At 46.0% G+C, this 13,243-nt stretch overlaps 1 protein-coding gene across 2 annotated transcripts; it reads left to right on the top strand.

Moving 5' to 3' along the window:
* Positions 1 to 4,875: 4,875 nt before the first annotated feature.
* On the top strand, positions 4,876 to 11,328 carry COPS7A (COP9 signalosome subunit 7A). 2 transcript variants are annotated; one of them, XM_012637887.1, is made up of 8 exons: positions 4,876 to 4,992; positions 5,413 to 5,601; positions 7,624 to 7,699; positions 7,941 to 8,029; positions 9,016 to 9,218; positions 9,880 to 9,985; positions 10,119 to 10,270; positions 10,442 to 11,328. In XM_012637887.1, exons 2-8 carry the CDS (start codon positions 5,440 to 5,442, stop codon positions 10,479 to 10,481), a joined length of 828 nt encoding a protein of 275 aa, XP_012493341.1. In that variant the 5' UTR covers positions 4,876 to 4,992; positions 5,413 to 5,439; the 3' UTR covers positions 10,482 to 11,328. The 2 variants fall into 2 exon arrangements, with proteins under 2 accessions (XP_012493341.1, XP_012493340.1); XM_012637886.1 differs by lacking the exon at positions 4,876 to 4,992 and adding an exon at positions 5,016 to 5,195.
* The last annotated feature ends 1,915 nt before the right edge of the window (positions 11,329 to 13,243 follow it).

Raw genomic sequence — 13,243 nt, 5'->3', positions numbered from 1 at the left:
CTCATTATGGCTTTAATTTGCATTTCTCTGATTAATAATGAGGTTGAGCATGTTTTCATATGTTTATTGACCTTGTGGACTTCCTTTTTTGTGAAGTGTTAGTTCGAATCTCTAGTTCACATTTATAATTTTTATTGTTAAGGCAGTTTTTTTGGCTGGGCGTGGTGGCTCGTGCCTGTAATCCTAGCATTTTGGGAGGCCGAGGTGGGAGGATTGCTCGAGGTCAGGAGTTCAAGACCAGCCTGCACAAGAGCAAGATCCCATCTCTACAAAAAATATAAAAAATTAGCTGGGCATGATGGCACATGCCTGTAGTCCCAGCTATTTGGGAGACTACAGGAGAATTGAGCCCAGGAGTTTGAGGTTGCAGTGAGCTTTGATGATGCCACTGCACTCTAGCCCAGGACACAGAGCGAGACCCTGTCCCCCAAAAAAAAAAATTTTTTTTAAAAATTGATTTGTAGTTCTTTATACATCCTGGACACATCCTTTGTCAGTTATATATGTTACAAATACTTCCTTCCATTCTGTGGTTTGTCTTTTGATGAACAGATGTTGTCAAATTTATTAAGCTTTTCCCTTACAGTTAGTGTATTTGAGTCATAAGAAATATTTCCCAGTCAGGCATGGTAACTCACGCCTGTAATCCAAACACTTTGGGAGGCAGAGGTGGAAGGGTCACTTGAGGCCAGGAGTCTGAGATCACCCAAGTGGTCCTCCTGCCCTGGCCTCCCAAAGAGCTGGGATTCTAGGCATGAGCCACTGCACTCAGTGGTTCTATGTATGTGTGAATCAGTTTCTGGGCTCTATATTATGTTCCAGCGGTCAATTTATCTATCTTTGTGCCAATACCATACTATTTTTATGGCTTTGTAATTATGTTCTGATATCTGGTAAAGCAAGTCTTTCTACCTTATTAATCTTTAAGAGGCTATTCATGGCCTTTTGCATTTCCATGTAAATTTTAGAATCAGTTTGTCAGTTCCATACACTCACAAAAAAACTTGGATTTTGATTAGGATTGTACTGAATCTATAAATCACTTTAGGGAGAATTGACTTCCTCATGATAGTGAGTCTTCTAATCTATAAATGTAACATATCTCTCCGTTTATGTTAGGTCTTCTTCAGTGTCTCACAATAAATTGTAATTTATTGCATGCAGATCTTACACATATTTTGTTACATTTATACAAACTACTATTTGTATTTGATATTTTACATACTACTTCAAGTGATAACTTTTAAAATTATTCCTCACCTAATTGTTTGTTGCTCATATATAGACATATAATTGATTTTTGTATTTTTTATCTGGCAACCTTATTAAACTCTTATTCTAATAATTTATTTGTAGATTCTTTTAAATTTTGTACATATGCAATCATATTTTCTGTAAATGGTAACAGCTTTGTTTCTTTTTTTATTTGATCCTTTTACCTTTTTTCCACCCTTGTCTTACTGCTGTGGCTAGGATCCTCATTATAAGACTGAAGAGAAGGCCAGACATGGTGAATCACACCTGTAATCCCAGCCACTCAGGAAGCTGAGATGGGAGGATCACTTGAACCCAGGAGTTTGAGGCTTCAGTGAGCTATGATCGTGCCTGTGAATAGCCACTGTACTCCAGCCTGGACAACATAGAGACCCTATCTTTTAAAAAAAAGTTAGAAATTAACTTCTTCTCCTCACATCCACTGCCACCACTATGGTCCAAGTCACCACTATCTCTCGCCTGCATCATGGCAGTAGCCTTCTAATTGGTCTTGTTGCTTCTGCCCATGCAGCCACCATGATATTTTAAACACGTGGGTCAGATCATGTCACTCCTCTGCTCAAATCTTCCATTGGCTTTCCATTCCACTCAGCACAAGAGCCAAAGTCCTGACAATGGCCCACAGGCCTGACATGATCTGGCCACCGTGTTCTCTCTGACCTTGTCCCTGCTTTCTCTCTCCTCGCTCACTATGCTTCAGCCACACAGGCCCTCTTGCTGCTCCTCAAACACATCAGGTATGTCCCGCATCACAGGGCCTTTGCACTGGTAGTTTGCTCTGCCTGGAACACTTACCCTGCAGAGACCCATATGACTTGCTCTAATGTCAACTTATCAGAAAGGCCTTTTTTTTTTTTTTTTTTTTTTTTTTGAGACAGAGTCTCACTCTTTTGCCCGGGCTAGAGTGAGTGCCGTGGCATCAGCCTAGCTCACAGCAACCTCAAACTCCTGGGCTCAAGCGATCCTTCTGCCTCAGCCTCCCGAGTAGCTGGGACTACAGGCATTCGCCACCATGCCCGGCTAATTTTTTGTATATATTTTTAGTTGTCTGATTAATTTGTTTCTACTTTTAGTAGAGATGGGGTCTCGCTCTTGCTCAGGTTGGTCTCGAACTCCTGAGCTCAAACAATCCGCCCGCCTCGGCCTCCCAGAGTGCTAGGATTACAGGCGTGAGCCACCGCGCCCGCAGAAAGGCCTTTTCTTACTAACTACATAAAACAACAAATGTCTCCTGCATTCCCCATCCGCTTGCTTTGTTTTTGTTTGTCTTCGTATGTATCACCTTGTGACTATTTATTTATTTATGGCCCAAGTCCCACGACAAGAATATAAATACCAAGAGGGCAGGGATTTAGCCTATTTACCCAGGAGCTAGAATAATGCCTGGCAATAAGCGATGATGAATATATATTTTTTGAATCAATGATGAATATTTTACTATGTGTCTGACTCCTTGGATATCAGTCAACTTTTCTAGCTTTATCTCAGTGCATCTTGGTTTTTAGGATTAGCATTAAAAAACACAGCACTTGGCACATGACCTTGTATATAACTTCCACTTAGTAACAAATTAATGAATGAATGTTACATCCAGAGCTTTGCTTAAGTTTACTTAGCTCCCATCCTCCTCTTGGAGATTTTTATTTTCTTCCCACTTTCTCCATTTCTACTCCTTTCTCTTATCTTTTTCTCATCTCTTCCTCCTCCTCTTCTCTCCCTTTCTCTCTCTAATCGCACTTCTTTAGTCTATTCCCTCTCCTTTCTTTCTCCAAATGCTCTTTCTCTACTTACTAACTATTCTCTCAGGTTTTCCTCTCACTCCGCTTTCTCTCATAGAACCATAAAACATCACAACCAGAATTGCCTTACATTTAATCTGTCACTTGGCTGATACAGAAGAGGGGAAGAGGAGATGCCACAACATGGCATAATTTGCTTTAAGGTCAGAGCTACTTTAATGCCATATCAGGACTAGATCTCAGGTTATTCCTTTCTCTTTCCTTTCTTCTTTTTCCTTTCTTCTTTTTCTTTCTTTTCTTTCTTAACACAGTGTTGGAATCAGACAAACTTGCATGTGGATCTTAGGTCCACTACTTATACTGGAGACTGTCAACAAACTAACTTCTGTGATCCTCAGTTAACCGAGATATTAATATGCACCTCAAAGGGGTACGGAAAGATTGAATACAAAGTTGAACACATAAATCACATGGTGCGTAACAGAACACATATTAGTTCTTTTCTCATTCTTTCATCTTATATATACTTTTTCCTTCCCTCTTTAAAAATGATAAGCTTGGACTCATTAATTCCTTGGTTCCATCAAACTTCAAATCTCATTATGCCTTTGATTCCTTCTCTTCACTTTTATGTTTAATCTCTTCCATTCACTACTTCTTCTCCTTCTCCTCCTCCTTTCTCTCTTTCCTTTCTGTGTTTCTGCTTCCTATTTCCTATCAGGAACAAAGGAATGTGGACCATGAACTCTGCACTTTAAGTCCCTTCAGCCCTAACAGTCTGCTAGTCCTATAATTTTCTATTTATCTCTTTTCTCTTTTTCACTTTCATGTCTTTCCATTACTTATAAGTTACTTAATTTCCCTGGGCCTCAGTTTTTCCATCTGAAAATTGAAGATAATTAATAGATTGTTGTATCAGGTGAGTTAAGTAAGGCTCATAGCTTAACACAAAGGCCTCCAAGATGTCATTAACTTTACTCTCCTTTAACCTTTTGCAAGCCTGGTGTGAAATATAAAATGCTATAGAAATGTTAGTTGTTTTTGGGTTTCTTGTGTATGTATCATGAAGGGGAAAGATGGTTGAGTTTGAAAAGCCCTAGGTTCCAGGTAAATACCTGATTTTTATGAGCCTCAATTTCCTCATTTGTGCAATGAGAATAACACATGCTTTCCTTCCACTAGGGTTTTTTCCTCCCCCAGGAATTAAAAGACTCCACGTGAGCTCCATGTCCTTGTACTTGTACTTGTCCTGGAGTCACACTGGGGTCAGTACAGTTGTGGGGATTCAATAGGATAAAATTTTAACAGATGTCTGACCAATAGTAAGCACTCGATACATGTTAGCTATGATTATTTCTGTTACCTTTTCCACTTCTTTTTTCCTGCTCTTCAAAAAAGTGAGTGGTTGAACTACCGAGGCGATCTCTGCCACTAAATTTCTATTACTTGTTATTGTTTGCCTCCTCTTCTCCTCATTCCCGCCACCCCATTTTTTCCTTGCTCCCTCTCTCCTTCCATTACAGCTTTCCTCTTGCCCCAGGCACCCCACGCAGGCTGGATCTCCAGCTCTCTCGCAGCTTGGAGCAGACACAGAGCCACCTGACACTGGGCACTCGCCTGGGACTTAACGTATTTAGCTGCTAGCGCTCTGAATGCAATAAAGTTTTATTGAAACAAAGCCGAAACAAAGGCTTCTGTCATTCTTTCCCCAGCAACCAATCGGAGAGTAGAATGCTTGTGTCCCTCCTTGGAGCTTCAGCGGTTGGAAGGCGGGGGCGGGGCATATCCCGCTCCATCCTGTGTCGTAAGGGCGGAAGCAGGGCCGGAAGCCGACCATAGAGTTTAGCGGGCAGAGCGACTCTGCAGGGAGGTGGCAGGAAAGTCTCGGAACAGCTGCCGGAGGTGACGGAGCGGTGGCCCCGCCCGGTGCGCTGGAAGAGGAAGCTTCCTGGTAGCCGCAAGCAGAGTCTGACCCAGGGTACGACCGGGCAGTCGGCGGGAGCCTGCGGTCCCTGGGCGGCCTCTTTAAGGGAGGGGGCGGAGTTACGTGTAAGGATCGTGGGGAGTCAGGTCACGTGGTTGGAGGCACGTGCGGACACCAGTGGAGAACTGAGGGAGCATCGTCGTTAGTGTGGACACCATGTGACACGCCTTCCCCTGCTGCATCTTGTGCCTTGTTCGGTGGGTTGGACGTGGTGGGGCTTGGGGTTAAGCCCAGGGAGCGAGTGGGCGTGGCAACCGTGTAAAGTGGGTGACTTTAGAATTTTTAGATTCGCTGCATCTCTGACTCCTCACTGCAGAAGTGACTTAGTGCCTCTACGATACAGCTCCTCCCCCTTGTGCTTCCCATCCTGCAGGTGTTTAGGGACCTCTAGCTTTACATCCTCTTTCCTTGCAGCCCAGGTCCCTCCAGCTCAGTGCGGCCATGAGTGCGGAAGTGAAGGTGACAGGGCAGAACCAGGAGCAATTTCTGCTCCTGGCCAAGTCGGCCAAGGGGGCGGCGCTGGCTACACTCATCCACCAGGTGCTGGAGGCCCCTGGTGTCTACGTATTTGGAGAACTGCTGGATATGCCCAATGTTAGAGAGGTGGGTTGCTGGCCTGAATAACCCACAGGGAAGTTTGGGGAAAAAGTTTGAATTTGAGAATGGGTGGGCAGGGCTCATTCTGCAACCCCATAACCATTCAGGTGAACAAAAATACAGTGATGATTAACTGGCAGCTTGCGAAAATAACCAGTTAAAAAGTAACCAGGCCAGGCAAGGTGGCTCTCAAGTGTAATTCTAGCACTTGGGAGGTTGAGGCAGGAGGATCCCCTGAGACCAGGAATTCAAGACCAGCATGAGCAACATAGTGAGACACCTTCTCTACAAAGAATTAAAAAATTGGCCAGATGTGGTGGCACGTGCTTGTAGTCCTAGCTACTGAGATCACTTGTGCCCAGAAGTTCAAGGTTACAGTGAGCTATAATCGTGCCACTGCACTCCAGCCTGGGCAACAGAGCAAGACCTTGTCTCTTTAAAAAAAAAAAAAAAAGTAACCAGTAAGAAAATAAACCTCTTAGTTTCCCTCTGGAGATGAGGAATCTGTAAAGCCTAGTATTTTTCGTTATTAGGCAAAAGAGCATGTTATTCAGAATGGGAGACCAGGGTTCCAGCCTGTCTCCACCAGGTGTAACAGCTGTTAATAATCATGTAACCTTGATCAGGTCACTTTTATTTTAGGGCCTCAGCTTTCTCCTTTAAAAATGGAGATGATACTGCCCCTCACCGTCGTTGTGGGAGTCAAGTGAGATTATGGGAAAGTGTAAAGTCTGTACAAATGGAAGGAATGAACGTGTTAAATTAGCATGCCCTCTTTTTCCCCCCTGTGCAGTATATGCTAATCTTAAAGTAGGTAATGGAGAAGGTGTCTTTTTCCCAAAGACACATAGCAAGCTGCTAAGAACACAGCAGAAAGAACCATTCACACTGCAGTAGCAAAGTTAAGAGTTTAAGGTCAGGTCATCAAGACTCGTGGCACCATGCGAGTCCTGAGATGCTCTGATGGTCGTATGTGGTCAACCTAAGAGCCAAGTTTTTGAGGGCCTGTGATTGAGTGAACAGATTTAGCCTTTTTGGATTATTGTGTGTTATGGAGGAGACTGTCTGCCTTTTGTACTCGTTTTCATCTGCAGTGGATCTAAAGAGTATCAGTCAAGGAGAAGAAAAAGAATGCTGCTTAGCATTCTGCCAGCAGTCTGGGAATACCAGAGAAGTACCAGACACGGGGCTTACCCTTCTGAAGCTTCCATTCTAGTTGAAGAGATAAGATGAATGGATATAAACCTATAAATCTTTCATTTAGCAAGTATTTATTGAGAAAACCTACTACAGTCATAACTCTGCTAGATCCTAGTGGGATACCAGAGACTGGATCTGTAATCTTGTTGCAAGGAAACATGTTCTTAGGTAACAACCTTTTGCGGGGATTGAATTGATTGAGTGGCAGAATAAGTGATCAGCGATAGGAGGAGAGGAGATCTGGGTGGGCTGTACTGGGGGAAGCAAGACAGCCTCCTGGTGCGGTGGGTCCAAAGCAGAGGCCACAAATTCAGGAGCCATTTCTGCTCCTGGCCAAGTCTGCCTGGGAGCAGCACCAGCCACACATATCTAGGCCATGCAGCTGTCAGAGATGAGTGAGGCTGAGGCAGGAGTCTTTGATGAATTGGGGAGTACTGCAGACTGCCTAAAGATACTCAGATTTAGAATATTAAACACACTCTGAGGGCCAAACAGCCCAATTTGTGGCATGTGGTGTGTATGTCTGTTGGATTCTGAGTGTTGAAAGTTTTCGACTCTGAATTGAGTGTAGGAATTGGATGGTATATGGAGCAGGAGGACACTGTGGATTGGGAGAATAGCGTAAGCAAAGGCCTGGTGGAGGTGGAAAGGAGCCCTTCCTGGGGGGAGAGTGATCAAAGAGGCTTAGAACTCCTTTTGGTCAACCAGGAGATGTAACACTGGCTGGAAAAGATGGGGCCAGAAAATGGACTTCAAAACAGGGTAGGCCTGGGAGGATGGAGAGGGAGAGCTTCCTGTCACCTCTTCTTTTCCCTCATATTCTTGCAGCTGGCCGAGAGCGACTTCGCATCCACGTTCCGGCTGCTCACAGTGTTTGCTTATGGCACATACGCTGACTACTTAGGTAACTAGAGGGGATGGAGCTCTGGAGTAACAGAGATGGGAGAAGGGCAGTTTCTGGAGAGATTTAGAAGACATTCCTGGGATACCCCTCTAGAAATTCCTAGATCCCCTGGGTGCACAGAGTCAGGATAAAGACCCGAATTGGCATAGAGAACTAATTTTAACAAAATGCAGGGGAAGGAGGCTAGGGCTTCCCACAGAACTGAAATCAGGATTCACTTCGCTTTGTCCTTTTTCCTTAGCTGAAGCCCGAAATCTTCCCCCGCTTACAGAGGCTCAGAAGAATAAGCTTCGACACCTATCAGTCGTCACTCTGGCTGCCAAAGTAAAGGTAAGTGACAGTTGCCCCAGTCCTAAGCCAGTGAGGTCTAGAGCATCCTTTTTTATGTGCCTGGGAGTTTGCACTAGGAAAGCCCTTGACCAGACTGTGCCTTCTTCCTCTCTCCCCTCCTCCAAGGTCTGTATCTAAAGTACTCCATACAGCCATGAAGCCTGTTTTTCTTAGTTTTCTGATTTGTTTTTATTTTTCAAACACAACTCAAGTTCTAAGTAAACATCTTTTGTGTTTTTGGTCAAAATACCAACTAGGATGCTGTTCACGTGTTGTTCGGCAATTACCTTCCTCCCCACTATGTGAAGTCCCATGTGAGAACAAGCCTCAGAGCTGGAAACCGGGCTCTCTGTGATAAAGTGCTGGGCTTCTATTTGTTAGAATGGGAAATGTATATGCCAGAAGTATCTCTCCGTTCCTTTTGGGCTCAGTTTTTTGTTCAGCGTCCTACCTCCTGCCCTGCCCAGTCTACACTCTTCCAGTTGTTACCTGACGCTCAGGCATTCTCATTAGACTTGTGTCAGGCTCTCTATGGTGAGGTGCCTCAGAAGGAATGCCTGTTGGAAGTAGGTGACATGTAAATGATAAACAGTACTCCAGACGTCTCCCACTACTGCATACTCCCCTTATGTCAAGTTGATCTTGAACAAAGGCTGTGTGACATCCTGAGCCATGGCCAAAGGAATGACAGCAGGCAGGCATCACTTTCTCCCTCTTTGGTGTGGGGGGTGAGTGTGGGAGGGTTGGGAGGGAAGCATAAGTCTTGTATCTTGTTTAAGATTGTCCTTCTCATGATGCAGGGGATCATGAGATGGGGATATTTTTATTTACTTTGCCTTAGAACCAGCCTGTTAGAGGAATGATTTAGGAATAGGAGTGGAGGGTAGATGGGCCTGGGCCGTGGGGAAAAGGAGGGAAGAAGAGTCTTGGAAGCCCTTCCTGGCTGCGGAACCTCACAAATCCTGGCTCGACCTCCCCGGGCCCAGTGCATCCCATATGCAGTGTTGCTGGAGGCCCTTGCCCTGCGTAACGTGCGGCAGCTGGAAGACCTTGTGATTGAAGCTGTGTACGCCGACGTGCTTCGCGGCTCCCTGGACCAGCGCAATCAGCGGCTGGAGGTGGACTACAGCATCGGGCGGGACATCCAGCGCCAGGACCTCAGTGCCATTGCCCGAACCCTGCAGGAGTGGTGAGACCTGTGTCCTGGCACTGTCCCTTCCCTTCTCACCGCAAGAAAGGGAGAGGTGCTTCAGGGTGAGGGAGGGCAGATTGTGGGCTGCATTCCAGAGGTGGAACCCGAGAGGATGAAGGGAAATGAGCTCATTCCTCCAAAGGCTTCTGAGGGAAGACAGCAGTGGAGGAGGCCCTGGGAGGCAGGAGTCAGTGTCCTTGGTACAGTAATTTGGGCAGGGAAAGAGAGTGGCACCCTTAAGGAGATCCTAACTGGAAAGGTCGATCAGCTGTCTTAGGGTGGATTCAAGCCATCGGTCTGTAACCACCATTGTCCATAGGCCATGGGGCTCTTCCTCTTCTCTTTTTGTCTTTGTGTTCCTACTCACCTTCAGTGTGTCCATTCATTACTTCACCTTCTTTTTTTCTCTTTAGCGTCTTCTACCCTATTTGGTTTTCAGTTCCTACTCCCAACTTGCATGTCACTCCAGGAATTTCCTTTTCCCTCTCCCATCGCACCTGAGTGTCTGTCTCGCTGCTGGGAGTAGTGTAGGTGGGTTCCAGGTGCCATGGTGAGTGTTCCCAACTCAGACAAGGGTTTGGATACCAGGATCTAGAGTTCTTCTTGAGTCTGTTTTCCATTAGTCTGTAGTCACAGCCCTCTTCTGACGCTCGCGCAGGTGTGTGGGCTGCGAGGTGGTGCTGTCAGGCATTGAGGAGCAAGTGAGCCGTGCCAACCAGCACAAGGAGCAGCAGCTGGGCCTGAAGCAGCAGATTGAGAGTGAGGTGAGCAGGCAGGGGAGCAGGGGGACCCAGGCTCTTCCAGCCTGGGCCACTTGTCCTGTGTGGAGGGGGTTGGGCAGGGGCTGTCAGGTTCTGGAACCTTCCTTGCTATACCCCATTCCTTTCATCCTGGTAGGTTGCCAACCTTAAAAAAACCATTAAAGTTACAACGGCAGCAGCAGCTGCAGCTACATCTCAGGACCCCGAGCAACACCTGACTGAGCTGAGGGAACCAGCTCCTGGCACCAACCAGCGCCAGCCCAGCAAGAAAGCCTCCAAGGGCAAGGGGTGAGCCAGTGTGGCAAGAACTGCTTGCTTCCAGGGGGGCACCACTTGTACTTCAGGGGCCTGGCTGCCCTCACTTCTTCTAGTCATCTGCATGCTGGTGGGGAGTGGGGGGACTCCAGGAGTTAGCGGATTCCCTGCATCCTCTCTGTCTCTCTCTCTTCCCCTTGCCAGGCTCCGAGGGAGTGCCAAGATTTGGTCCAAGTCGAATTGAAGGGACTGTCGTTTCTTCCCTGGGGATGTGGGGTCCCAGCTGCCTGCCTGCCTCTTAGGAGTCCTCAGAGAGCCTTTCTGTGCCCCTGGCCAGCTGATAATCCTAGGTTCATGACCCTTCACCTCCCCCACCCCCAATATAGATCGCACCTTCTCTAGGGAGGAGGCAAGTACAGGTCATATTTTTGTTGGTACTTTTTGTTTCTTGTGACTTTCTTGTGTGCTCCATTGCTCCCCTCTCTGCCATGCTCTCTCCCCTATTTCGTTAAGAGCTCAGCATCTGTCCGTTCATGATGTGTCACTGAGTAGATGGGCAGCCCTGATGGGGGTTGCTCTGTCTCCAGCATAACCCACAGGTGTTCCTTCTCCTGCCACTCTCCCTGCATGCATAGGCCCCCATTCCTGCTCCCTACCCCCACCTGTTGGGCAGCATCTGAAGAGCCATAGGGCCCCCATCTTTATTCCCACCCTGAGAGTTCTGGGAGCCAGTCTGCCATTCCAGGAGTCACTGGACACGTCCATCCTAGAATCCCCTCACACTAGAGTTGTTTCCTTTGCTCTCTCCTCCCCTTGGGCCCTGGGAATGCTGCTGCTTCAATGACCCCAGAGCCTGAGAAAGGCATCTGTTTCTTAAGATGTTGAGAAATGGTTTTTTCTTGGCTCTGACCATCTTGGGAAGCCTGATGGCAGTCCTGGAAGGATTTGTATCCCCTTTTGTGAGTTTGGTGAGGAGGGCAAGGGAATGTAGATTGTATTTAAAAGAAAAAAAAGGTATATATGCATATATCTATATGTAACATGACACAGAAATAAATCTATGAGAAATCTATCTACAAACATACCCTGAACTGGGTATCTTCTGTCTTTGATATTTGGGGCTGGGAAGAAGACTCATTCCCAGTCTACTCTAAAGCACGGTGCTGGAAAATGAAGAGAACCAGATACTGTTTGCTGAGTCCTGGCCTTGCAGCTAGGAGACCTAGATCCTGGGCTATGTGACATTGGACAAATTGCTCTGTATCTCAGTGTCCATTCAGAAATATAGAGTACTTAGTTCCAATACATGATAGGTACTGGGCATACAAACTGATGGTCACTGTCCCTGCTCTCAAGGAGCTTGAGTTCAGCCTGTTCCTTCCATCACATAGAATTATAAAGGAAAGAGATAGCTGGGTGCAGTGGCTCAAGCCTGTAATTCTAGCACTTTGGGAGGCTAAGGCTGGAGGATCCCTGAGGCCAGGCATTCAAGACCAGCCTGAACAACTTAGAGAGACCCTGTCTCTACGAAAAATAGAAAAATTAGCCAGGCATGGTGATGTGCGCCTATAGTCCCAACTCTGCAAGTGGCTCAGCCAGGAGGGTTACTTGAGCCGGGGAGTTGGAGGCTGCAAGTGAACTGTAATGATGCCACTGTACTCTAGCCCAGGCAACAGAACAAGACTCTGTCTCAAAAAAAAAAAAAAAAAATTATAAGGGAAAGAGTTGATGATGAACTTCGGAACTTGAACATCGAAACCACACAGAACTATTAAATCGACAGCAAGAAGCAGCAGTTAGGCTCCTGCCCTCAGTCCAAGTTAGTTTCCTAAGAAGTGTGCTAGGAGGATTGGTATCCTTGGCCTAGAGTACCACTGTGTACTCCCTAGAATTGGGAAGCTCTAGTGTAAGGTACAGTTGAGCCCTCACTTGCGTAGAAAGTGGTTGCCTTCTGAGGGCCCTAGTGTTGACTGAGTTGCTCTCCAAAGTTTGTGCTCTTTTAGGTGGAGATTTAGGACAGGCCATTCTTCACTGGTCCTAAAGCTATCAGTCATTTAACTAGAAAGTGGGAGGTAGGGTCCTGGGTTTTTGATTAAACATGGGCTGGTAAGCTTATTGTCTTGAAGAGGCAATGGAGACTTCATGGCACCAGTCCAGTGAGCCCCACTTTAGGAGTTGACACTCTTGGTTTCTCATCTTAGCTTTGTCTAGACAAGTAAGACTTGATTCTCAGTCTCTGCCTCTGAAATAAACCCCTTCTTCCTCCCACATCCTCCACTGTATAGAAGTTGCTAATTCCTGGTGCTTTGAGACTGTCCCCCCACTCCCACCCATGTTCCAGTTTTCCTTTGGAATTTAGTATCTTCTTAACCTGTAAACTGGTCCCAGCTAATGGTGCCATAACTTTCCAGAATTCTGTAGTTCCAGTCTTAAGTGAATGGCTCTAAAGTCCAGTGTGGGCTTAGCTAAAATTCCCTGGCTTCACACTGAAAGAGGGAGGGGAACCATTCACATCCCAGGATCATGCAAATGCAATGCAGTTTTTCTTTGCTTTACAAAGAGAAGACTCTTATCTATCAAGGCATGAGGAAAGGGAAGCAGATTATTTGAGAAATGGTGAGGGCTCAGTTTTTTACCATGAAATTTGGTTCATGATTTAAGGATTGCCTGTGTGATCCAGCCCAGGGCATCAGGAGGATCTTCCTAACCAAGAATCTATCACCCACTTACATATGCTGATCTTTACTTTACAGCAATCTTGATGCTTTTAGGGCTAGACCCCATGGTAAGTGTAGGAAGAAGAATTTGCCTTCATGAGAGTTCAGAGTTCACACACATGAAACAAATGACACTTAAAAGATTAAGCCAAAGTCTCTGAAGCTGAAAGTGGCAATTGGACTGATGCACATCTTTAAGCATAAGAAGAGCAGAGGATGTCTACAGTCAGTGTTTCATGAAATTTTGTTAAAAGAGAGATTAGAAATCCCCCACTTTGGTGAATCTTCC

The sequence above is a fragment of the Propithecus coquereli genome, unplaced genomic scaffold, assembly GCF_000956105.1.
Source record: "Propithecus coquereli isolate 6110/MARCELLA unplaced genomic scaffold, Pcoq_1.0 Scaffold124, whole genome shotgun sequence".
In the NCBI taxonomy this organism is placed as follows: Eukaryota; Metazoa; Chordata; class Mammalia; order Primates; family Indriidae; genus Propithecus; species Propithecus coquereli.
Note: the sequence above shows the minus strand (reverse complement) of the source record. Positions and strands in the feature narration are given on the sequence as shown.